The 26380-nt window shown below is 27.3% G+C and overlaps 1 protein-coding gene and 1 long non-coding RNA gene across 21 annotated transcripts in view; one reads left to right on the top strand and one right to left on the bottom strand.

The window, feature by feature from the left end:
- The window catches only part of LOC123299073 (longitudinals lacking protein, isoforms A/B/D/L), a 422122-nt gene that overhangs the window by 173824 nt on the left and 221918 nt on the right, over positions 1-26380 (top strand). Inside the window, exon 5 of one of the 20 annotated variants that reach the window (XM_044881272.1) lies at positions 14712-15007. The exons of 18 other annotated variants lie outside the window; for them this stretch is intronic. In XM_044881272.1, the coding sequence (XP_044737207.1) occupies positions 14712-14992 (281 nt within the window). In that variant the 3' untranslated portion in view covers positions 14993-15007. Of the gene's footprint in view, positions 1-12424; positions 12808-14711; positions 15008-26380 lie in introns of those variants that run through there. One more of the 20 variants, XM_044881248.1, reaches the window with a different exon arrangement.
- Positions 1035-25831, bottom strand: LOC123299075. The gene is made up of 3 exons (XR_006535300.1): positions 25821-25831; positions 16190-16197; positions 1035-1162 (listed from the first exon to the last, which is right to left on the bottom strand). It is a non-coding gene; the product is annotated as an uncharacterized LOC123299075 (long non-coding RNA).

Genomic DNA, 26380 nt, shown 5'->3' on the forward strand with positions numbered 1-26380 from the left:
ATTAATTACCTTTATCTGTGTTAATGAAAAAATTATTAATTATTTTTAAGAATTTGTTTAACCGTGAAGTTTAGATATAAATTCAGACTGATTAAAATAATCACTAAAATGTTAATTTAGTGACATTTCTGTGTTGGTTATTAACAATTAACATAACAAAAACGAATTAAATTTTTACTTTTTTTGGAGGGAAATGGATTTTACCCCTTTTTGGAGGGTTTCTTATTTGCAAGAATAAAGGTAACGCCCCTGGCTTTATTATAACTGAATTATTTTATATACAGAATTGGATATTATTGTTGCAATCGTTATTAATAAATTATCAGGAAATTTCATAAATATTTTTAAATAACCTAGTTTACTCTTCTTAATTCAATCATCGAAAACTTACCCAATTACATAATCCAACATAACAAAAATCAACTCAGTCTATCTCAATATATTTGTCACAGGTTACTTTTGTTGTGGGTTATTTTTCCATAATTCAACAACTGATGTTCGAGGGAAGAATTTAAAGTTAAAATTTACATATTTTAATTTTTCAACAAACCAATTTCATTTATTCAATTATTTTATTAATATTTCTATGAATCTTTTTCCGTAATCGGAGTGTTAGGTTAGGTTAGGTTAGGTTATATTGGCTTAGAGCCCATTGTGATAAAGTATATGTGTTTACCACCTTTTCCGCTGATAATAGGGGATACCTGATGTCAAATTTGCCATATTACCAATGCAAATCTAAAACTAGACTTGATGCTATGACAAAATTTGAAAGTGGAATTAAAATTGATTAAAAAACGAAGAAGTTATAAGCAATCAAAGATATCATTCAAAGGTTGCCCATCTCCTTTTAGCAAAACAAAGTTTTATATTTTTTTTTATATCTCTATGGCGATACGCCGTCACTAGTGGTTATCTTCTTCTTTGTTTAATTAGGAATTTTAACGTTCATATCTTACATACTAGTAAAGATTTTTAAAAACCAATTTCACTGTTCTATTCGTGAAGTAAGAATTCTTCATGTGAAGTGATAACAAAAATTTAGTCCGATCCCCTATTTCATTTATCAGCTCTTCAATTATTTTTAGAGACTGAGTACATCTCCTTCATGAACCTGCTGCACTAGGCATACCGAGAACGGATTTAATTACGCTTTAATAAACTAAGCTACTAGGGCTGACTTAGTTTTTAATTTAAAATCGGAGTCTAAGTTTTCTAATAATATTCTATAAAACGATAGATTTTTGAATAGATAGACTAATAAAAGTGCCTTAGCTAGTTATAGAATTAGAGGACATCCTCCAAGTCCACTTCCCATATTCTTCCAAACAACATCAGTTGCTATATCAAAATAGATGTATGATTAATTTTTCCAACCCTGTATATAAAAAATATTACTTTTGATAACTCAATGAAAAATTATTAATCAATATTTTTAAATTTCTAATTGAAAATACGAAAATATATTTTATATAAAAAAACTTTTATTTTTAACATTTTATAATAGTTAATCGATTTTTATTGTATTTTATGAAATAATTATAAAAAAAAAGTGAGAGAAAGATTGATTGTTTACGTAAAATTAAATAATTTTTTAAAATAAGTTTTTGGTTTCAATTTTCTTTATAAAATCTATTTTTATTAAAGTCACAAAACTAGTCCTTGCTTCCTTTTAATTAGAAAACAATATGATTTTAATTAATAAAAAAAAATAAATTTTTTTAACAAAATTAAATATTATCTATCCTTGATCCTTGTTCCCTTTTGTTTAAAAGCCTACGTTTATGATTTTAATTAATTTAATTTTTATTTCAGAGTTTAAATCGGATTTGAGAATTGGATTGAAATTTATTACATCGATGCATGGCGGCAAAAAACTATTACTTGATGGATTTTTGTATACAAAATATTCGGTTAATAACAGTGCGATAAACTGGCGTTGCACACAACGAAAAACCTGTTCTTCACGTGTTACAATGTGTAAATATTCACATAAAATATTAAAAATAACAGCACATACACATCCTCCGTCCAACAAATTTTTTGGCTAACTGCATATCTTTAGTACCTCCTACTCGATGATTGTTTTCATGATGTGCCATTTTTTAATTATTGAAAATTGTTCATATATCATTTTTTACTTTGTTTCGAAAAGTCTTCAATTTATTTTTATTTTTTTTCAATAAATGATTTAATTTTTTCTAATATAATGCTTTAATTATTTTTTCGTTTATTTTACTTATTTCTTTATTTTATTTTATTTTTTGAGTACTTTTCAAAATTTGAATTCAGTTTATAGACACCTAAAGCCAGCGTACTTTTTGTGTAATAATAACCTTTTTCCAATCAACATCAGGTGCCGAAATCACAGTACCTATTAATTGAAAAAGAAGTTAATTGAAAAAAATTACGAAATAATATTTTAATTTTTACAAGTGTGGCAAAATAGGGTATTCCACTATTTTTGAAAATGTACTTCAAAATTTTGATTTTGCCAATAAAAAATTTACTTCGGAAAAATACACACTCTTTCTTGCCAAAAACTTAAATTAAATTTTAAACCTTCTTTAAACTGTCAAATACGCGGGCATCCAATTTGATGACGTAATATGGGTATCATTATACGAAATAACACAAATAAGTTTGACAGATATATTCATAGACATCTGATTATAATAAATATAAATACTTATTTTCTATGGATATATTATACCCAGCTGTCTACACTGAACTAACTGATGGTCTATGACTCATACCGCTATGATATCACAGCAGGGCTTTTCCGCGTTTAGGTCACGTGATATACAGTTTAAAAATTACTATTTTTAATTTTAATATTTTAAAAGAAAAATGTACTTTTATGACTCGAAATCAGAATATTAAGGTATATTTTTACATAAATTTTAACTTTTTTCAAAGTTCATGATTTATTTTTGACTAACGATAATATCCTATTGGCCAGAAGTCTGATATTCCAATTCTCTATATTAAAAATTAGTAAATTTTGATAACTGAATGAAAAACTACGAAATAATATTTTAATTTTTACAAGTGTCTAAAAATTGGCCCTTGCTTTCTTTATATAAATTCAAATATTTTTGACATAAAAAAAAAAATTTTTTTTAAAAATAAATAATGCATAATTGTTCCTTGTTTCCTTTTGTTTAAAAAACCTGCATTTATGAATTCAATTAAAATTAAAAAAAATTTTTATTGCAGAATTTAAATCGGATATGAGATTTGGGTTGAAATTTATTTCGTCAAGACATGGTCGCCCAAAACTGCTACTTGATGGGTTTTTGTATACAAAACATTCAGTTACAAATAGTACGATTAACTGGCGTTGCACACAACGAAAAATCTGTTCTTCATGTGTTTCAATGTGTAAATATTCACATAAAATATTAAAACTGACGGTACATAAGCATCCTCCGTCCAATGAATTTTTTGGCTAACTGAATGAAATTGGATTACACAAAAATTGTTGAAAAATGTTCAAAATATTATATAATAGTTTATTTCGAGAGTTGAAAAGTTTTAAATTTTTTATAATTTTTTTTTTTTTCAATAAATGCATATATTTTTTCATAAATAAAGTTTTAATTATTTTCTTGTTTATTTTGATTTATTTATTTTCGGAATTATTTTCAAAATTCGTGTTCAATTTAGGTATGTGTTTAAAAAAAAATTTTTATTTCCAAAAAATTAAATTTGGCATTGCTACGTAATTTTTGCTCAAAAATTGGGCTAAACTTGAGTGTGTTAATTGTTTAAATACCATGTATTGATAGTATTGATTGCGCAATTGTTTGTTTTTTACGTCATGTAAGTATAGAAAGATAGTCACTCTTAGATAGCCGCAGCCGTTTATATATAACATGAGTGTTGGGTCACACACATATAACTGACATTCCTATATAATAATACATACTGTATAATGTTCTAAACTAATTTCGCCCTCATGGGTAACCAATGATGTTTAGGAAAAAATCTTTCAGACAATATGTTGTTTATTTTTTTATAGGGAACATTTTTCACATTTGAACTTTTGTTCTATCTCTTACAAGATGGGTCCTTACAAATTCGACCTTACTTTTTACGTTCCCAGCACGCTATAAAAATTTCACCTTGATGTCTATGTTCGTTCTTGAGTTATCGTGCTTACGGACGGACAGGCGGACAACCGGAAATATAATAATTACATGAATTTATGAATACCTGCACCAAAATTTTGTTTGTAACGTCAATATTTTAAAGCGTTACAAACTTCGGACTAAACTTAGTATACCTATATATTTCATATATACTTGGTATAACAATTCAATAGGTAACGTAATAATTTGTTTATTTTCATATATTCAAATGTGTATACCTACTTACTAAATTTACGTATTACTAAAATTTTTTATGTTAATCTAATATTTTATTTAGATAGAAGAAGTATTTTTATTAGAAAGAGGAGGTAAATTAATTTCTTAAAAGAGTTAAATTTATTTTTTTTGTTTTTCCTTTATCTAACAAAAAAAAACTACAATGCGTTTTTATAAATTTTAAAATAAATATTTTATTTTATAGGTTATTGGTGGTATCCAAATACTAGTGAAGCATTATTTTCACGTACAATTCGAGGTCGTGAAAAATTAATTTTAGGTGGCTATGGATACACAAAGAAAAATGAGACATTAGAAACGATACAATGGCGTTGTGCACGTGCGAAAACTGCAAAATGTAAAAGTAGTGTTTGGCTACAAAAACGAACGCATGAAGTGAAAAAGTATATTGATCATAATCATGATCCACAATATCATATGAATAATAATTAATTATTAACTTTCATGATACTAGTTTGAATTAAAATAAATATTTGTGATTTTTAATTAAGCCATTCGTTTCTTTTCTTCCTGCTTCATTATTCTAAGGTTTATTTATTCCATTATATATTTTTTCTTATTAAAGCAGAAGCCAACAGTGATCTTGCACAATAAAATTAGTATCTTTCTATAGTAAGATCAAAAGCATCGATTCATACAATCTCTAATCGGAGAGCTGATTCTTCAAGTTTCATGAAGTGTTTGACGCATCATTAAATTTTAAGATATAGTATCTACTTAATACGCGAGCATTTATGCATTTGTTTGCCTGACCCATCGGGGTGGGGGGGCATCAGGTACTTCACATAATAGAAGGATGTAAAAAAATGTGACTCTAAAAAAGTGTGTGAATCATTAGCAAAAAAAACATTAATTGAAAGTTTAGGTTATTTGAAAGCTAAAAATAAATAAGGCAAACACTTTTAAGGGGGCTAAAATTTAAGAAAACCACCCTAAAGTTGATTTTACAAAATATTTTCTTTTACAAGAATAATGAAAATTCCAAGCGAACTTATTTGAGAGCCACTGCTTGTAATAAGATTATATGTTTATTATAAATGAGGAGTACTTTATAATTTATGATAGGGCGGGCTAAAATTTTTATTGTTCTTGACCTTATCTTAAAATGCATATAGACTAGTCTGCGCAGTAAAAGACAAATTTCGGAGGGCCAAGAAAAAATAAACGAATAATATCTTACTAATGATATCATTTTCGGCAAGGATTTGATAATTCTGAAATTATATGAGATCTAAACAATTTTATTTTAAATATTTTATTCCAAATTTTGTTTTAGGTTCTGATCTTAAATGGTCAATGTTTAACTATACACCATTATTTACAAAAACACGACAAGGACGTGAAAAATTAATATTAGCTGGTTATGCATACACAAAGAAGAATACAACATTAAATTTATTTCAATGGCGATGTGTTCATGCTAGAAAATGTAAAAGTAGTGTTTGGTTGGATCAAAAAACTAACAAAATTGAAAAATTCATAGAACATAATCACGGTCCACAATTTTCTTTAAAAATTACTCAACCTGAAATTAATTATACCACCAATTCTCGCGATTCTTTGTATATGTAACATTATCATTCCTTTTGTTTCATTTCAATCTGAGCCAGTTTATACCTTTAAAAATACTGCAAATACTGAAAGACTTTTTCACAAATACAAAAATTGTTTTCATATTGCCTTTTTGTTTGCCATAGACTACAAACTGTCTCAGTAAATAAAACTTCAAATTTCTATATTCTAAAACAAAAAACCTATTCGGTCAAATTAAACAAAAAATTTGGTTATCCGGTCAAATTAAACAAAAAAATTGGAGTGAAAGTACAAAAATTCGCACCCAACTAAGCTTGTAGGATTTTTCAAAATACCATCATAAATGAATTCTTAAAGATCCTCATCGATCCGATACCTGGGAAAAAGTTACCCGAAAATTTAATAATATTTTCTAACAAATTTCAAATTTGAAATGTTAATTTATATTGAAAAAATATTATTTTTGCAATTTCGTATCTTATTTTCACAATTTCTAATGCAACAAATTGAATTAATTGCTATTTTTGAATAATTTGACATCTACTATACCATTTACATGTAAAGAATTGAAAATTAGTCATAACAGCCAATTTTAACGCCAATAATATCCCCTCCAAGCGTCCCTACCATAACCACGTACCAACGGATATATGCAAGTAAAGATTTTTTTTATGATGGTGTTTCGAATAATCCTGTCAACTTTAAGTTGGGTACGAATTTTTCTTCCTTCGTGTGTCTGATTTGGGCGGATAATTATAATAACCACGCAAAAAATTACTTTAAAGCTCAAGTTCGCATTATTTTGACCAATAATCATAGTTTAGTGCCTACAAAGTTTATTCCTTGAATATAATTATTTCATAGCATTCTAAATGATGAGTCATAGCATTCTAAAATGATCAAGTCATAAGAGTACGTCCTGTTTTTTATATTCAATTTTTAAATTATATTTTTTTAGATATTAAAACCTAAACGTATATCTTATAACCTGTAAAACACTGCTTATGGATATTTAACTCAAGTATTATGTAGGTCGAGGCTAGAATCAACTTATGACTCAAATAAATTGCATTGGAATGCTTTGAATATAATAAAAATAATTATACTATTCCAACATTAATAAACATTGTTATTGTTACGTTTTTGAATAAAGATTATTTACCACTAATGACTTAACCAAAACTTGACATTCAATTCAGTAAATAATTGAAATAGACAATAATAATAGTAGAGGAGTCCAAGAGGGGATTTGTGTAGTAACTCCAGCGCGTCAGATTATGATATGGGGAGTTCCTTGGTCCTTCCTTAGTACCTCCACCAAATATTAGCCCTAAATATGGAGGGACCCGCGTAGGGCAGACGATCAGATTAGTAAAAACAAAATTGCGATTGGAGAATTAACTCAGGAGCGTCAGATTAATATATGGTTTATTAATTACATGTTAAAAAATATACATTTCTTTGCGTCTCGCTTAAATCGATTATTGGAATGTACATTTTTTAGATTGTAACTGACCCACCATATCTTAATCTGACGCGTTCGAGTTAATTCAAATATTGCAATTTGGTTTTACTAATCTGATCGTCTGCCCTACGCGCGTTCCCCCATTATTTGGGGCTGATATTTGGAAGAGGTACTAAGAAAGGTCAAAGGAACCCCCCATACCTTAATCTGACGTGCTCGAGTTACTACAAAAATCCTCTCTTGGGCTCCTCTACTATAAGTTATTTTAGTCAAACGATATTACATTGTATTGTTTTGTAAAACATTTTATAGTTTTGAATAAAAATTATTTTCTAAAACTTTTTTGCATCATATTTTTATTTTGAATATTATCCTCTTTTTCTGTGGGTAAACTTCTTCTACATTTGTTTTTTTAGATTTTTTTTAAATATTTTTTATTTATTTTATTTTATTTTATTTTCTTTTATTTTAACATCATTTTTATTTTATTTATTTTTTTAGATATGAAAACAAATATTACAATAAATTTACAAAATTATGAAATGCTTTTGAATTCTGCGTGGATGATAGGAAAAATTGATACAAACACAAATAAAAAAACATTTCCATGTCCAATATGTTCATTTATATTTAAACGAAAATATTCGATGACCAGACATATTCGCGAGGTTCATATGAAATGGTCTAGAAATTCGACATCATCTCCATTAGTTTAAAATATTTTAGTTTAATTTCGTTAAGTTTTCAATATTATTGTTATACGGAAGCCTGAATGGCTCATAATCAATTTATGAGAAAGTGGCGCTACACTAGCTTAAATGTGTACTACCCACAATTATAAAACCAACTTTTAAAAACCCACTAGTTCACTTTCAACAAGTGCACTTGTGGCATTATGGAAACGAACCTTTTTGAAGATGTCGGAATTTGCCATGTGCAGATTTCTAATTATAACGTCATAATAAACATTTAATAATAATTTTAAAGGTTAGAAATTAGAAATATGCATTTGCAAAAGAAAAACATCAACAATTGAAGCATTATATTTTTTAAATAATACTAAAGAAAATTTTGAACTAACTACATAAGTAGTTTCGATAGTGTCTAATTAAAGGATCACCGACTGACATCTCCAAAAAGGTTCGTTTCCAGAATACCACAAGTCACAAGTGCACTTGTTGAAAGTGAACTAGTGGCTTTTTAAAAGTTGGTTTTATACTTGTGGGTAGTACACATTTAAAAAGTAAGCTAGTATAGCGCCACTTTCTAATTAATTGATTGTGAGCCACTCAGGCTCTTCCGTAGTTGTATACATATATTTTTAATTTTCAATTTTTTATTCTTCTTTTTTATTTAAGCTTTATTATTTTATTTTAGTCATTATGTATTAATTTTTGTGGTTGTTGTTTATAAAAGTTAAATATTGTTTACATCTTTTCTTTTTGTTCTCTTGAAATATTTAAGTTTATTTACAATTTGTATACAATATCACGACTTTGAAATTGTTACTTTAAAGTTTTCATCGGCGTAAAAATTTTTAGAAAAGAATTATTTTTTCGTTTTGATTATTTTAATTCTTGAGTAAAATTTTTTTTATTTTTTTCTTTATTATTATTATCATTTTGATCAAGAATTTTCGAAGTATTTTCTCAGAGTTCTGTCAGAAGGATTGTTAATGTAGGGCTGTAATATCAACTGCATACAATATAGTCCAACATATTGAATTCAGTGCAGAACAGTCGACTTGTTAGTCCAGTCCATTTACGAAAATATAAGAGGGGTGACCGAAAAGTTTGTGACACAACTTTTTTTTTTTTTATTTAATCAATAGCGGGTTGTTTCGAAACTAAAATCAGATTGAAGTTTCCAAACAACCCTCTATTGATTGAATAAATAAAAAAATATTAGTTTGAAGTATAACGACAAAATATGGGCCAAAATAGTTATTTTTCAAGATGGTGACGAAAGGGTTAATTTCGTGAATACACAAAAACAGATTTAAGGTCTACAAGCAGCCTAGTGTCAGAAACTTTTGGGTCAGTCCGTAACTGCACTGGATTATCATGCAAGATATTTATGACTATATCTAGTCAAACAAGTTCTGTATTGGGAGTATATCTGCGGCATGCATTCAATTCTTAACTGCCCGCAATCCAATACACCTTTGCAACTGCAATAAAAAATATCGATTGGATGCAGTAAAAGCCAAGACATATGCACATGCAGATATATGGAATCATAAATTCAATAAGGAAATTCAATGTTTTCTAAGTTTATTTTTATTTATAAATACCTAATTTATTATTTTTGTAATTTTGGTTTTGTTTAATAAATCTTGTTCATAAACATTCCTTAATCAAATAGCAAACAAGTTTTCGCACGTTTTCATTTCAGGTAAACTGTAAAAAAAATTTCTGTAAATATTTAATTATTACCTATCGATTAAAAAAAGTAAAAAAAATAAAACAGTTAATTAATAATATTTAATAAAAAAATTAATTTTTCAGGTATAAATGAAGAATTTAATAAACATAATATGTATTTTATAAAATCGCAACGTGGTGGTGATAAATTATTAGTTGGTAATTATATTTATTTAAAACATTATTTAACGACACGAGGATGGGTACATTGGAAATGTGAAAAACGTTATAAATCTGGTTGTCAAGGTGGTGTTTGGTTGGATGGTGAAACGAATGTTATACGAAAAACACGTCAACATAATCATTAAAAAACAAATGTCATTACCAAAAATATTATTATTATTTTTTAATAAATGAGTGAGTTTTATAGTCCAATATATTTATATAACGTACCTTAAACAAGTGAAAACAAACAATTGACTGAGTTAATTGTTGAAATACCATGTATAGACAGTGTTGATGACTATTACATTACACATACATAACTGAAATTCCCATATAATACATACTATACAATTTACGCCTAATTTGCAACCTCACGGGTGATGATGAAACAGTGATGTTTACGAAAAAATGTTTAAAACAAAAGTTGTTTTTATAAGGAATATTTTTTAAATTTAAAATTTTGTCCTATCTCTAACGGTTTACAAAATGGGTCCTACGATCCCAATTGACCTATGTTGCTCATTTACGAACTCGACCTCACTTTTGATGTCCTGAGTACGCTATAAAAATTTTATGTTGATATCTCTTTTCGTTTTTGAGTTATCAGACGGACAGACAACCGTAAATGGACTAATTAGGTGATTTTATGAACACCTATACCAAAATTTTGTTCGTACCATCAATATTTTTAAGCGATACAAACTTGAGACTAAACTTAGTATACCTTGCATATTTCATATACATGGTATAATTACATTTTATAATTAAATTACATTTCGAAAAAGCTCACATCTTTTTTCATCATAATGTTAATTAATAATTTTCTAATTTAATTATTTTTTGTTTTAGATAAATTAAAAAAAAAAAAAATATAATAAAATCTTTACTTTGTACGAAATTCAGTATTAAAAATACCTAGCCACAATTATAATATTGTTATAATGGATAAATTTACATAAATAATGTTAATTTTTAAGCTTCATATATTTTTGTGGCTGTATTCACTGTAGTGAAAGACCGCAGTTTAAAAAGAATGACCAACATATTTATTTTGTATTTATTTTGTGATTTATATTTAAATATTATTAATAAAATAAAATATTTATAGAAAATTATTTATTTTGTTTTACATGTAAATTGTAAATAAATAAATTTTATTGCTTTAATATAATATGTTGTAGTTTGATTTATTTTTTGAAGCAATTCGAAAAGCATTTCTTTAGGTCAAAAGATTTTGTATAATAATAATAATAAGATGCATAATAATTTTAATTAAAAATTAAAATGTGCAAAAATTACTGTATTTGTCATATAGATCCGCAGAAAAATTATAAATAACCAATATAGAAATTTAAGTCCGTCCTTCTTACCAAAGCGTTGCACCGTTTTGACATTATTTTCAGATTCATATATAACTAGCCTATTAGGAAAAGATTTAATTTTGTCAATTGTATAGCTGAGCATCAAACATAGCTATTAAATCTGCGATTGCATTTCAGTCCTTCAGACAAATTTAAGAATCAAAAGTAAAATAATTTTCTATAGATAATCAGCAGAGATAATCTAAATTTTTGATAGAAGATTTTCTAAAAATTACGTTACATCTTCTTTTAGCGTTCGATACTAAGAAAAAATTGACGATTTGAAAAATTTTATACGACACATCTTTTCGAAAACTGGTTAATTTGTTTCTTTGAATCTTATCTTATTTTAAATCCTCTTACTATATTTTTTAAGCTATGAACTTCTAAATGATCCTAAAGGCTAAGATCAAATTCAAAAAATTAAGACAATAACCATTTTTCCTCTTTTGTGCCATTTTTTCAAATTACTAAACAAAGAAAACTTTCGTAAATGTTAATTTAAACTTTTGTAGTAATAATTCTTATTATGAATGGGGAATAAGTGAGATCAAGCGGTGATTTTCACTTTTAAGTTCAGTTAAGCGGGCGAGTATCAAGCTAGTATATTATAAATGTGATAGTAAGGATGTTTGTTTGTTTGTTACGCTTTCACGAAAAAACTAAAGAATGGATTTGAGTGAAACTTAACAATAATATAACTCATACATCAGAATAACACATGAGCTACAATTTATAAAGGTATAAATGAGAATGGGAATAAGTGAGAGCAAGGGAAGTGAAGCCTATAACGCGGTTGGTTTTTATCAATCTTTACTTTTAAACCCAGCGAAGCGGGCGTGTATCAAGCTAGTTCTTTATAAACTATACTTTAAATTCTCAGTTCTGAATTATTTTCGAAGTGCTAATAATTACTACATGCAAAACAATTATTGAAATAATTTTATCCTATATTTGTTGATGTATTTTTAAGAATTTATGTTTAATTCATTTTTATGATAGTTTTTATTTAATATTTAATAATAATGATATGGAAATGAATGGAACTGTTAATTCAAATACTAAAATAAAAAATTTTTATTTTAGTTACAAAACCATTCCGATATATTCGTGTAAATCAAATACGTTCAAATGATGATGATTCTGATTGCAATGACGCTGAAACTAGTGATGGTGATAATGATGAGGAAGATGAAGATGAAGAAATTGATGTACCACCAACTAAAAAAATTTCTACGTCACAACAAAAATCCAATCTACGTTATATACGTACAATTGATGGCATCTATCAGTGTAAACGTTGTAAAAAAGAGTACAGCTTTAAATCGAATATATTACGTCATCATACTTACGAATGTACTGAATATTCAAAATATAAATGTGAACATTGTGGCAAGAAATTTAATCAAAAAGCTGTACTGTTATGCCACACGTATAACGTTCATAATAAATAAATCAAATTAAAAGTCCCTGTAAACGCTTGTCTGAAAAAGTCTTATGGATTAAAAGCCAGAACAAAAAAATTTCGTTGAAGCTGATAATTTGAGGATTGTTTATAGTAGTTGTGTACACATATATACTGCGGTCATTCAAGAGAACGATAGAACAGGGGTCATATATATGCTATTGAAACGGTTAAGTTTTACGTGGTACTAAAATGAATTTACTAAAGCTGAAAATTGCTATACAGATTGTATATTGCATATAAGTAACAGTTACGATTGTCAGTTAGTTAGATGTTCTAACATGGCTGGTCAGTCAGCCCTTATTTATGAGCAATAAATACATCAGATTCATTTATGATTTCCGTGGTGTTTAATTGAATTTATTAAAGCTGAAAATTGCTATACAGCTTGTATATTGCTGTATAAAAAGTTTCAGCTTTAATAAATTCTTTTAAATACTACGAAAATTTTAAATGAATCTTATCTGTTTATTGTTCATAAATAAATAAGGGGTGACTGACCAGCCCTGTTCTAAAATCTAACTGATTGACAATCATAACTGTTATCTATATACAATACACAATCTGTAAAACAATTTCCAGCTTTAGTAAATTCATTTTAGTACCACGTAAAACTTAACCATTTCGATAGCATATATCTAATCCCTGTTCTATCGTTCGTTTGACTGACCGCAGTATGTGAGTGTACACAACAACTATAACCAACCCTAAAATTATCAGCTTTAGTAAATTCAACGAAGTTTTTTTGGCCTTGGTCTTCCATTATTAAGTTATTTAGACAAATTTAACTTTTTTTTGAGTCTCTGACTCAATACTTAGATTATTAAACTAAAATCTGATACATACACACACTACTATCGTCATTCATTGTATTCTGCCTTTAATTTTATTTCTTCAATTTGATTAGGATATTTTTTATTCACATTGTAACGTCTATCAATGTACGAACTTTTGGCTCAATCCTCAATATTATTTATTATGGTTAAACTTTATGAGTATTTTGGTTAAAAAATATTAAATATTATTTCAAAAGTTTAAGATTATCCTACATTTTGCACATGAAATAATTAATCCTTGTTTTCTTTTCTTCTAAATTACTATGAATATTAATTAATTTTTATCTTTATTATTTAAGTTATTATTATTTGTTTATTTTTTTTGCATGTATTATTATAAATTTCTTTTTTGTTGAATATGTGATAAACACATGTAAAAATAATTATGATATTTTTCAATAAAAATCAATTTAATTTATTTTTTTATATTTTGTAATTTGAACAGGATATAGAGAACTTGGTGGTAAGCCATGAAAATAAAAAACTTATACAACATGAAGCTATCGCTTTTTATGTATAAGATGTTCAGACATCTTCGCAGTGGAAGGCCAATGCTATGTATTTTTATTAAAAAATACGAAAAGCCTTTGTTGTATGACCAAATGCGTTTAAGCTGGGACGCACGGTTGGAATCATTGTGCATGTATGAGCTTCAACACATATCACGTTTTGCTAGAACTAGTATATTCCTCAAATCCTCTAAAAAGTGTGGATCTCGTTGTTGTTATTTTAGGGTAGTCATTTTACAAGGTGTAGAGCAATCATCTTGAGTATGATATCCGGCTGGCTAATAAAACTTTTTCATGAGAAAACTATTTTTGGTTTTAAGGCAACAAGTCATTAACGACGTCACGAAGCCAACTTCTCAAGCCAGTGCAGCTATAATTAATATAATGCAATCGAACGGCTTAAAATTTCTTATCATAACTTACCAAAACCGTACCTACCTTTTGCCAAGCTACACAAGCAAAAGCTAATTCAGTGGAAAACTATATTAATGTAATGTTTTAAGAAACTCATGAAGGCGAAATCAATTTATAGTTAATAATAGAAAAATATTTTTTAATTGCAGATTATCAAAGGGAATATGAGCTTTTACGACCATATGCATGTCCAAATTGTCCAAAACGTTTTAGACGTATCAAATATTATCGTTATCATGCAAAACATGAATGTGGTAAATTAACGCCATGCAACAAATGTAATCGAACGTTTAAATCATTGGCTGGTTATAAAATGCATGTAGAAAATGGCTGTGAACCTGTACATCAATGTTTGATATGTTCCAAAAAATACTTTAGCGAATATGCGCTACGTCGACATACGAATATAATGCATTATACTGCTGCGTAAAACAAATCGAAAAAGATGTGTCCTCACACGATAATAACGATTGGCAAGCGTTTGCGCTCACCTCGAAACAACATGATTACTTTATTGTTAATTAAATCATAATGGATTATTTTAAATGTTTGTTGATCATAAAACGTATTTCCTACAGAAATCATTAATTTTGTGCTATAAATTCTATTCATAGTTACTAGGCTGGGAGCCAGTCAACATATATTGTCATTGTAACAAAATTGCACTTTTAGAAATTTATACGGGGTTCAATTATACTTAAGGTAGTACGGACGAAAAAGCAAGTTTAAACATGTGGGTGATCTTATTTTCAACTTTGAAGATTAATTTTGTTATAACTGCAAGAATTGAGACGAAAAGTAAGATTAAATTTTTTTGATATCTGCGTTGGTTTTCGAAATATCGAAAGCTAAATAAATAAAAAAATTTGCAATTTTCGATATTTTGAAAATTATTTTAGCTATCAAAAATTTTTATTCTTACGTTTCGTCTTATATTGTCAAGTTATAACATAATTCACTATCGAAATTGAAAAAATATTTTGTTTATAGTTTGTGTTCCCCACTACCATGCCCATTCATCCCTAATTAGTCCGTACAACGGGTTTTTTTTTGTTTTCAATAATTTATTATGGTATTGACTTTAATCTAATTAATATCCACCGATTAGTTTTAGAGAAATCTATGAAAACATATCATCCATCTACCGTTATCCCATAAGACCAATGTTTAATATGCCTACTTTTGAAGTCATTTATTTATTTAAATATTCGGGCAAACCCCACTAAAATTTTCAGAATTGATTTTGACTTAAGTCAAGCCTTTTATCCAAAATTGCTCTGGCGCCCGTAAATCAAACTCTTTCACAAATCACAGAAAAATTTTAGTTACGTGAGCAGTCGTAAAGTGAATAGATGTCGGTTTTTTGTTGTTCCAATAGTAATTGGAAGATAATTTGTTAATAAATAATTTTTCATGGAGTACCAGAGAATTTTTCTTTTTGTTATTCGATAATTGTCCTGTTAGAATTATAAAAAAGGGCAATGTTTATTTTGATCATATTCACTTGATTAAAAATTTTCCAGGACTCGTGAAACGGAAAACCTAAGTGGAATTTTTGTAAATAGAAAATTTTTAGAAACATTTTTCAAAAGAGAGTTTTAAAATGTTAACAAACCTAGACGAGTACAATAATAGCTGTATGTTATTGTAAACTTATTATAGGTGCGTCCACGTTGCTGATAGACATACATGACTTTATTGCAAACGCATTATTAATTTCCACTCTACAATGAATGAATCAAACTGTAAATTATGATTAATTTATTACAGGGATTATTTTTAGAAATTTTATGATTTATGTTTAATTTTAAGGGTCAGGGTATTAGACAAAAATTTTATTCAGTCACATTAATGTGATTTTGTGTAGATATTTATTATAATTATTTTTTAAATAAAATGTTACATTCCTAATTATTCATTTGCAGTAATTTTTTAATCCTCCAAATTTCAGTAGAGAATATTTTAATTTAATTTTAATTAAATATTTTGTGAAATTGCAAGTGTAGATGATAGAAAATTTATTTTTGTGAAAGAATCTATTTTTAGTGTTTTGAATTTATTTTAGTTTTATTGTTAGTGAAAAAGAAATTGAAAACCTTGTGAATTTTTCAGGTTATGATCCTTTTACAAACAAATATTCATGTGGAAAATGTGGTGCTCTGTTTACAAGAAAAGATAACATGCGAGTCCATTATAATTATGAATGTGGTGTACCGCCACAGTTTTCTTGTCCCATTTGTCAAAAACGATTTCGACGTAAATCTTATGTACGATATCATATTAGAATGGTTCATCATACTTTCGAAGTTCAAATATAAAATTAGGATAAACAAATTGTGACTATTTATTATTAAAATGAATAAAGAAAAATTTAACAATTTATTTTATCTTTTTCATACTTCTTGAATCACCTTCATGTCTAGAAAAATGTGCCAGAAACGTTTTTGGTAAAAATTGCAAAAGATACAAACAATTAGATGAAAGATCTCATATCTGATATTCCCATATAATACATACTATATAATTTGCGCTCTCACGGGTAAACACTGATGTTTACGAAAAAATGTTTAAAACAAAAGTTGTTTATTTTTTGACCCAAGACCCAATTAACCTATGTTGCCCATTTACGAACTCAACTTCACTTTTTATGTCCTGATCACGCTATAAAAATTGCTTCGCCGTAAAAATCAGTTTGATATCATTTTCCGTTTTTGAGTTATCGTGTTGACAGACAGACGGACAGACAACCGAAAATGGACTAATTAGATGATTTTATGAACACCTATACCAAAATTTTGGTCGTAGCATCAATATTTTTAAGCGACAATACAAACTTGGGACTAATCTTAATATACTATGATATATTTCATGGTATAAAAATAAAAATTTGTTTCACAGTTTAAAAAAAAAAAATTTAATTAATATTCAATCAAAAATTACTAATATTTACAATTACATTATATTAAATTTCATTCTTGTTTTATTTTAATTGGTGTAAAATTTTTATTTTTCAGGTGACTATCAATGCCTTAAGTGTGGATGCACTTACAAAAAGGAAAGTGCATATCGACAACATTTAAATTCCAATTGTGAAAGCTTTTCAGGAGATTATAAATGTAATAAATGTGGCTGCACATACAAAAAAGAGTATGCATATAGACGACATTTAAATTTTAATTGTGAAAATCGAGCAGAAGGCTATGAATGCCCGATTTGTAAAAAGAAGTTTAAACGAAAATCCTACATACAGTGCCATATTGGAATGGTTCATAATAGTTTTGATGTTAATTTATAACTTATTAATTTTACTAATTTTATAAACTTTTGGTTTGTGGTTTAAATAAATTTACTACTTGTGTATTATAATTAATTTTGTTTTTGTTTCTTAATATTTCCATTTTTTCGCGGTTGAGTTAGAAAATTGGAAATTTTTAAATAATGAACGCAATTTTATAGTTAAACTACTCTCTTAAGTTTGAAATAGTGAAAATAGTGAAATAGTGGTATACTTCTCACTAAAAAATAGTGAATAGTCACTACAAAACAGTAATATATTATATTTTTCACTATTTCGTTTTTAGAGAGTGTATACACCAGTAAAATCTTAAAAACACGATCGCAAAACACGATGAAAAGCTTCTTTATATATATATATATATATTATTTATATATTTTATATGTATATTTTTAAGTCAAAAAGCGAAAAAGTTCAGTGAAATCACGTTGCTTTATGTAAAACATTTTGTGATATGAAAATTTGACATTCAATGCATGTTTTTTTGATAAATGTCCCTATATTCTTTTAATAAATGTATTTTTTTTTTTGATAAATTCTCCTTGCTTGGGTCAAAAAATTGCCTCAGATGTTGACACATTTCGCACTGTACGGAAAGATAGGCGATGCTCAGTCTTTGTACTTAATGGTCTAAGAACGTGAAGCAGTTTTATGTAGATGTAGACAGTGTTTAAGGCAGATGGCAGATTATGTATGCGTAACGTCAATAATGCATAAAAACTCACGCCGTACAAACTTCGTCACCTTAGCATACGGAATTCATCATGCATAAATAAACCTGGGCTACCTACTGACTTCTACATAAAAAAAGTGACACGTCACCTCCTTTTGCTGCATTTCAATTTGCGCAATGCCTTAAGGATGTTCCAGCATGGTATTTGCAGTTTCTATGTTAAAGCAATGGTACAATTTTTTTTTCGACAGAATTTAACGAAAAATTAAATTTAAGAATTTAATAATGCTTACTATTAATTCCCAAAGTTTCAGAAATTTTGACCGTTTAAAATGGGAAATAATTATACCAACGTCCCAATTTCGATCAATTTACGTCAAAATTAATATCTCGAAAGTGAAAATTAATTTCTAAATTTTTTTTTTAGAATTGTATTGTATAAACATTTTTTTCTACTTTTTCTTCAATATATAATAATATCATAAAAAATAGTTGGAGAGACCGGACATTTTACATGCTTTAAATGGGACATGACCCTCAAAATCGCGAACTTTGTCTTTAAATATCTCGCGATCTAAACGGTCAAAAATTATGAAATTTTAGGAATTCATAAATAAAGCTATTATAAACCCGAGAAAAAAAATTCGGCCAAATCTGTCGAAAAGTGATTTCATGCTGGTACTACCTTAAGATATCAGAAGATACAAAAATGATTCCTTTTTGAAACGTAAGACGAACTAAGATACTTTTAATAGGAAGTGAAATTGAACATATTGTGTACTCTAACATACGAAAATCTACAATGAAAGCAGTATAGCTCACCAAAGTTAAGCAAAACGTTAGGTAAATGATGCTCGCAATTATATTTTCAATAAAAAAGCTTCATTTGTAGGCGAAAATAACCCCTTCAACTCCCTTCCTTTTTTTTCTGTAATAAAATATAATTTACATCTTGTGTTTAAAATATAGTAATATAAATATTTATTTCAGAAAATGGTCCATTTCGATGTTCAAAATGTGGAAAAAATTATTCTAAACTCAAAACAATGAAATATCATTTTAAATATGTTTGTGGTCAACCAGCTCGATTTCAATGTCCCATTTGTTTGAAGCTTTTCAAAAAAAAATTAAGTTTAAAATGTCATACGTTCACAATACATAATGTTGACTCAAATTTATAATAAGTATTGAATAATAAATGAACTTAATTAAAACTAAATGGTATATTGTTTTAACTTAATTTTCAGTTCAACTTAACTTTTTTGAAAACTGTTTATAATTAATTATGAAAACACAGTCTTACATCGTTTTATCTGCCTGAATTTTTATTGAAATATGTTTTACATGATGTCATAATTTATTATATTATAAAAATTTTTAATTTTGACGATAATCTTTCTAGTTAAATTATCGGGAAAATATTAATTGCCTTTCCTGACAAATTTTCATATTTTAATATTGTGTCATTAATATTGCGAAGAAATCAAATGTGAGATTCCTCTCACAGAAATAAGAAAATTCACTAGATACATTTTATGTTATTATTTCAGGAAACCGTCCTTTTAAATGTCCAAAATGTGGAAAACTTTACTCGAAACTAAGTACCATGAAACATCATTTAAAATTTGATTGTGATAAGCCACCACGTTTTCAATGTCCCATTTGTTTGAAGCTCTTCAGAAAAAAATTAAGCTTAAAATGTCATTCTTTTACAGTACATAATGTTGACTCAAAATAATAAACATGTAATAAATAAAATTTTTTTAAAAAAATAGGCATTTTATTTTCCCGTAATTTTTACTTAAAAATCTGTAGGTGCTTATTAGAATGTTTCAGTTAATTTTTTTTTATCTTTTGACCATATATTTTGAGAATTATTTTGATTATCTCATCTTACTGACAGATCTATATATACAGAATGATTTAATAGTACACTTACTACAAACTTTAAAAATGGGCTCCTTGTCTCAAAAAAACAAAGAAGTTCATATAAACATATATTACTAAAACTATCCTTTCTCGAGATAAAGAGTGATAAAAATACAAAAGAAAAGGAAATATAAATTAAATTAAATTAAAATAAGTTTTTTCTCGGATACCTTGCATACATATATAGTCAAAGAGTTTTCATTTTCGAGAAATTCTATCATAAATTTTTTGAAAACAAATTTGAAACAAAAATGTATCTAGAAAATAAAAGGTTTTTGGTCACATTTCCAAATGATCTTTTCTGTTATTTTTATGTAAGGAATCTCAACAAAATAATAAGTTTACCATTATCAAAATTTTGTTTTGAAATTGTCTTATTCTGTATCTTGAAAATGAAAAGTCTTGGAACATATATATTTCCATATGAACTTCTTTCATAGGGGGCAATTTATGAAATACTTTAGTATGTGGTTACTCTCACAGAAGTAAAAAAAAAGTTTCTAATTTATTTTATATTTTATTAAATAATAATAATTATTTCAGGTACTGGTCCATTTACATGTCCAAAATGTGGAAATGTTTACTCGAAATTGAATACAATGAAACATCATTTAAAATATGAATGTGATAAACCGCCACGATTTCAATGTGCTCATTGCTTAAAGTTTTTCAAAAGAAAATTTAATATGCAATATCATATGGTCACAGTACATAAGTTAAATAAATAAAGTCTTTTTTTTTGAAATTAATGTTTTTTTTTTCTTTTTTCTTTTTTTTTTTTTTTTAATTATGTGCGCAAATGTATGAATCCGTAGGTGTATGTAATTTTGCCATTATTTTCATTATGTTTATTTTGTATGTGATAAGTTAGCTTTCTCTTCTGAAATTCACGTTCTTGAGATATTTTGTTCATGCTTTTCCACTTTTTAAGACATTCAGTAATTTTAAAGTACAAGCTTCTATTGTACTAAAATACGAAAAATTAATTTTTTCCTGATCTATGTAGGAATAGTGATAAATAACGACAGCATTTAATATAATTCATATAAATCGACAATTTTAATTTCCTGAAAATTTGAGCTATTCCAGCTTTTATAGTTTCAACTACATAGTTATTCACGTTATTCGGCATGTAAGATAAAAGCGAAACTGTTTTCGTAATATGTCCGGAAAACACGAAAAGTATCAAAGCTATATTTTTGTAAACGTAAAACTCTGTATATTATTTTATTTTCAATCAAGTAGTTTAGCCTTAAAACGCAAATAACCCTGTATAGGTAACTCGGTGGAAATATTTTTTAAATTTTTTTCTCCAATAGAAGCTTGTACTTTAACTGTCTATATTTGCGGAAATTACTTTCCAATGCAGTGAAGTGTAATATTAAGGTGTGTACATGGAAAATGTAAAATTCAGAGTTCAAGAATTTAGTGCCCCAATTACATACACTGGGATTTATACAAATTATACCCTAAATTTATTCATATATTTACACAAAAGGTGTTTTTGCAGGCAAACTGGGCAATACAATATGCACAAATCATCATTACATTATTGGTTGTTTCTTTTAAAATATAAATAAATCTATTCGTAAACTTTACTCCGCATGAACTAGATTAAGCTCTTCAATTATTTCTGTACATTAAATTTTTGTATCACAATTTTCTTATAAATTCCTACTATTTTTTCAGGACATTCTATTTTCGGTGGTCATGGTGGCATGTATCCATGCCCAAAATGTGGAAAAACATACAAAACTCAAAGTATCTTGGCACGTCATGTTAACAACGAATGCGATCAACCGCCTCAATTCATTTGTCAAATTTGTTATAAATTTTTCCGCAGGAAGTCAAATTTGACTGTTCATATGATGAAAACTCATGGTTATGACCATAGAACAAGTTATAATTCCCCATATTAATAAAATACAACTTTCCTTTATAACATTTAATACATAAGTATAATAATAATATACTCTAAATACACTGTAAAAACAAGTCAGTGAATTTAATATATTTTAAGTGTATAGTTTGTTTAATAATTTTTTACATATATTTTGAGTATATTTGAAAATTGTGTCCCCATTTCAGCACCTATGGTTGTTTATCAAAAATTCTCATAAAAAAATATGTAAAAAGTTACCAAAACGAATTACACGCGTAAAATATGTAAAAATTACGCATTTATTTTTACAGCGTATGTAGAACGGTATGTGTCTTTTTATAGGCTTTTTTTCGAATTATTTTTGTTATTTGGTGTAATGAATTTAGATATAGGTACTTAAATTTTATATGTATACAGTTCAGTCTGCATAATCCGAGCTAAAATATCATTATATTACTAATATTGTACATGTTGTCACAATAAAATAATTACCTGGTTGCACATTTTTGGATTTTTTTTTACTCAACTTCAGTACGGAAGCCTGAATGTGTCACTGTCAAGGTATGAGAAAGTGGCGCTACACTAGCTTATTTTTTATGAGTACTACCCACAAGTATAAAACCAACTTTTAAAAAAGTCACTAGTTCACTTTCAAGAAGTTCACTTGTGACTTGTGGCGTTATGAAAACGAACCTCTTTGAAGGTGTCGGTATTTTGTCATGTGCAAACTAATTAAACGTCATAATAAACACTTAATAATGCTTTAAAAGGTTAGTAACTAGAAATTTGCAGATGCAAAAGGAAAACATCAACAATTAAAGCATTATCATATTATTATTAAATGCGGACATACAATTATTAATAATTCCAGACAGTTTCGGTAGTGCCTAATTAAAGGATAGTCACCACCGACTGACATCTGCAAAAAGGTTCGTTTCCAAAATTCCACAAGTCACAAGTGCACTTGTTGAAAGTGACTTTTTAAAAAGTTGGTTTTATACTTGTGGGTAGTACCTACACATTTAAAAAATAAGCTAGTGTAGCGCACTTTCTCATATATAGACAATGAGACATTCAGGCTTCCGTACTTCAGGGCTATTTGGATCATCAGCCTTGGTGTACCATCCTTTTTGTGATGGAGAGTTTTAATTTAAAAAATGTTTTTAATTGGATGTAAATGTATTTCATATTTTTATGTGTATTTATTTTATTTTGTTATTTATTATTTTTTTTAAACAAAATGAATGAACATCTGTTTTGTGTGGGTGGATCTTCTTACTAACTACAGGAAAAATACGCTTTTTTGGGCGCCTGCACAAAATTTAATGCGCATTGTTATTCTGAATAAGCCTATTGTTAGTAGCCTACGGTTGCCGAATATCTCAAGATGACCAAGATCAAAAGGATAAAAACCGCGAATTTATTATTTTAACTTCATCTTAATGTGATCTGCAATACTTTTTTTTTCATGTTTCAAAACCAAAAATGAATAATCAGATTACACCTGTAGATAAAGTTAACTACTATTTCATACAAGTATAGATTTTAAAATATGATAAATGATATATTTCATGGGTATATGAAATAAAATTTCAGTCTACCCCATATTCCTAGGCATATAATTTTGTATTGTATATACGTATTTCGACTACAAAGTAGTCATGATCATTATAAATTAGCTAATGGTAATTATATGTTACTTATCGCTAATTTGGTGTGTGTTTCACTCTGTTATTAATTATAAGAAAACTAACAACCATAGTCTTAATATCCTATTAATGTTATTGGAGATCCGAATTAATCTGGGCTCGGATTTTAGAGACTGAACTTTAATTTTATTTTATATAAATAAGTTTATATACTTTTAATTCAATAAATAAAGATTAATCATTCCATTCCAAATTATTTTTTGTTTTTTTATTTTTTTATTTAAGACTTACACGCACTTTTAAAAGCTTTATTTTATGTGCTGTTTAAGGGTGTAATAATACAAATTTCAGAACGTAACTCACCGAGGTTTGTATTTAAATATTTTAGATCGAAAATCCAGACTGAAGCTTGTACTTCTATGTTAAACAGGAAATTGCAAAGATATGTCTTAATTTAATAATTTTTACTAGGAAACAGAAAATTAAATAAAAGCGAGCACGGTAAATTAAGGATTTGTTTTTCTTAAAAACGGAACTCGGTGAAATTTGGTGTTAAGTAAGACTTAATTTTTAATAATTAATGTGTTTTCAGTTACGATTTCTTGAAAAACTTTGGCTTAATTTTCGTCTCTTCTTAATTGCCGAGTTCTTAAAAGAAGGACTCGAAAAGAGACTGTTTTTCCTCGATTAAAACAAACAATTCGAAAAATAACTTTTATCATGAAAAAAGTTTTTGTGCCAAATCAGAGTCATGCTAGAACACTTTAAACAATATTTTTGGGAATCTGAATAGACTAGGAATCAAAATAAATCTACTTTTAGGAATTTAAAAAAAAAAAAAAATTCAATTGCTGCCGAATTCATTCAGTTTTCGAGAAAAATATTTACTTTATATGTAAGAACTACATAAGTTACTGTAGTGACTTATAACACAATCGACTACAAGCGAGTTATTATTAACATTGTAGTTCGAGTACCCTATGTAATTGTATCAATTATAAACCTTACTTAATTGAATCTGAGGATCGAGATTAAATTCAAGGTCACCATAAGATATTTTCATTTAAATTTAACTTTTGTTTGACAAATTTTCTCTACAGAAGTTTTTATGATGTTATTTATTTACTTGTGTTAAAAATTAAAAACCCATATATTTAATAAAATCAAATCTTAATATACTTGTGCTCTTGGTGGTTAAATAGTCGTAATTCATACGGCTGTAATCATCGAATGCATGTATCGTTTATTAGACCGTATGATGTCTCACGTTTAACAACCATATACTATATTTTAATTTATAGCATGATTTTTACCAATTAGAAAAAATAATTATCGGAATCATCTAAAATTTATATTTTTAGGGTATGAGGATGGACCTGGACCGTTTAATTGCCCAAAATGTGGGAAAACATATACAAAAATCAACTCAATGAAACAACATTTAAAATATGATTGTAATCAACCACCAAAATTTCAATGTCCACAATGTTTGAAATTATTTAAAAGAAAATTTAATATGCATTCACATATGATTACAGTGCATGGAATAGTGGATCGAAATTATAAATCTAATATCAGTTTTTAAATTGACCTGAATACGGATGCCTGAATGTCTCATTGTCAATTTATGAGAAAGTGGCGCTACACTAGTTTATTTTTTAAATGTTTACTACCCACAAGTAAAATGTATAAAACCAACTTTTAAAAAGCCACTAGTTCACTTTCAACAAGTGCATTTGTGATTTTGTCATGTGCACATTTCTAATTATAACGTCATAATAAACATTTAATAATACTTTTAAAGGTTAGAAATTAGAAATGCGCAGATACATATGACAAATTATAAACATTATCATATTATTATTAAATCCAGACAAATAATTATTAATAAACCCAGAGAGTTTCGATAGTGTCTAATTAAAGGATAAGCATCACCGACTGACATCTTCAAAAGGTTCGTTTCCTTAATACCACAAGTCACAAGTGCACTTGTTGAAAGTGAGCTAGTGGCTTGATAAAAGTTGGTTTTATACATTATACTTGTGGGTAGTACACAATTAAAAAATAAGGTAGTGTAGCGCCACTTTCTCATATATTGATTGTGAGCCATTCAGGCTTCCGTACCTGAAAGCTGAAATACATAATTATATTATACGAACATGAACCGTGTTAAAGAATCAAATAAATTTATTATTTGTAACTTTTTTTAAAATTTTAATGGAGTTCCTATCCAAAAATGTTTTTCTTAATAACTTTCCTTACCTTTTATTCCGTAACAATCATTTTTATTTGTATATTTTTTATGAATTTCCTTTGAAAAAGTTATGTCAGTTTGAAAATGAAGACAAAACCAAAACATGCCAAAAGTTTTAATTTTTTTCGACCATTTT

This window comes from Chrysoperla carnea, chromosome 4, assembly GCF_905475395.1.
Source record: "Chrysoperla carnea chromosome 4, inChrCarn1.1, whole genome shotgun sequence".
Classification (NCBI taxonomy): domain Eukaryota; kingdom Metazoa; phylum Arthropoda; class Insecta; order Neuroptera; family Chrysopidae; genus Chrysoperla; species Chrysoperla carnea.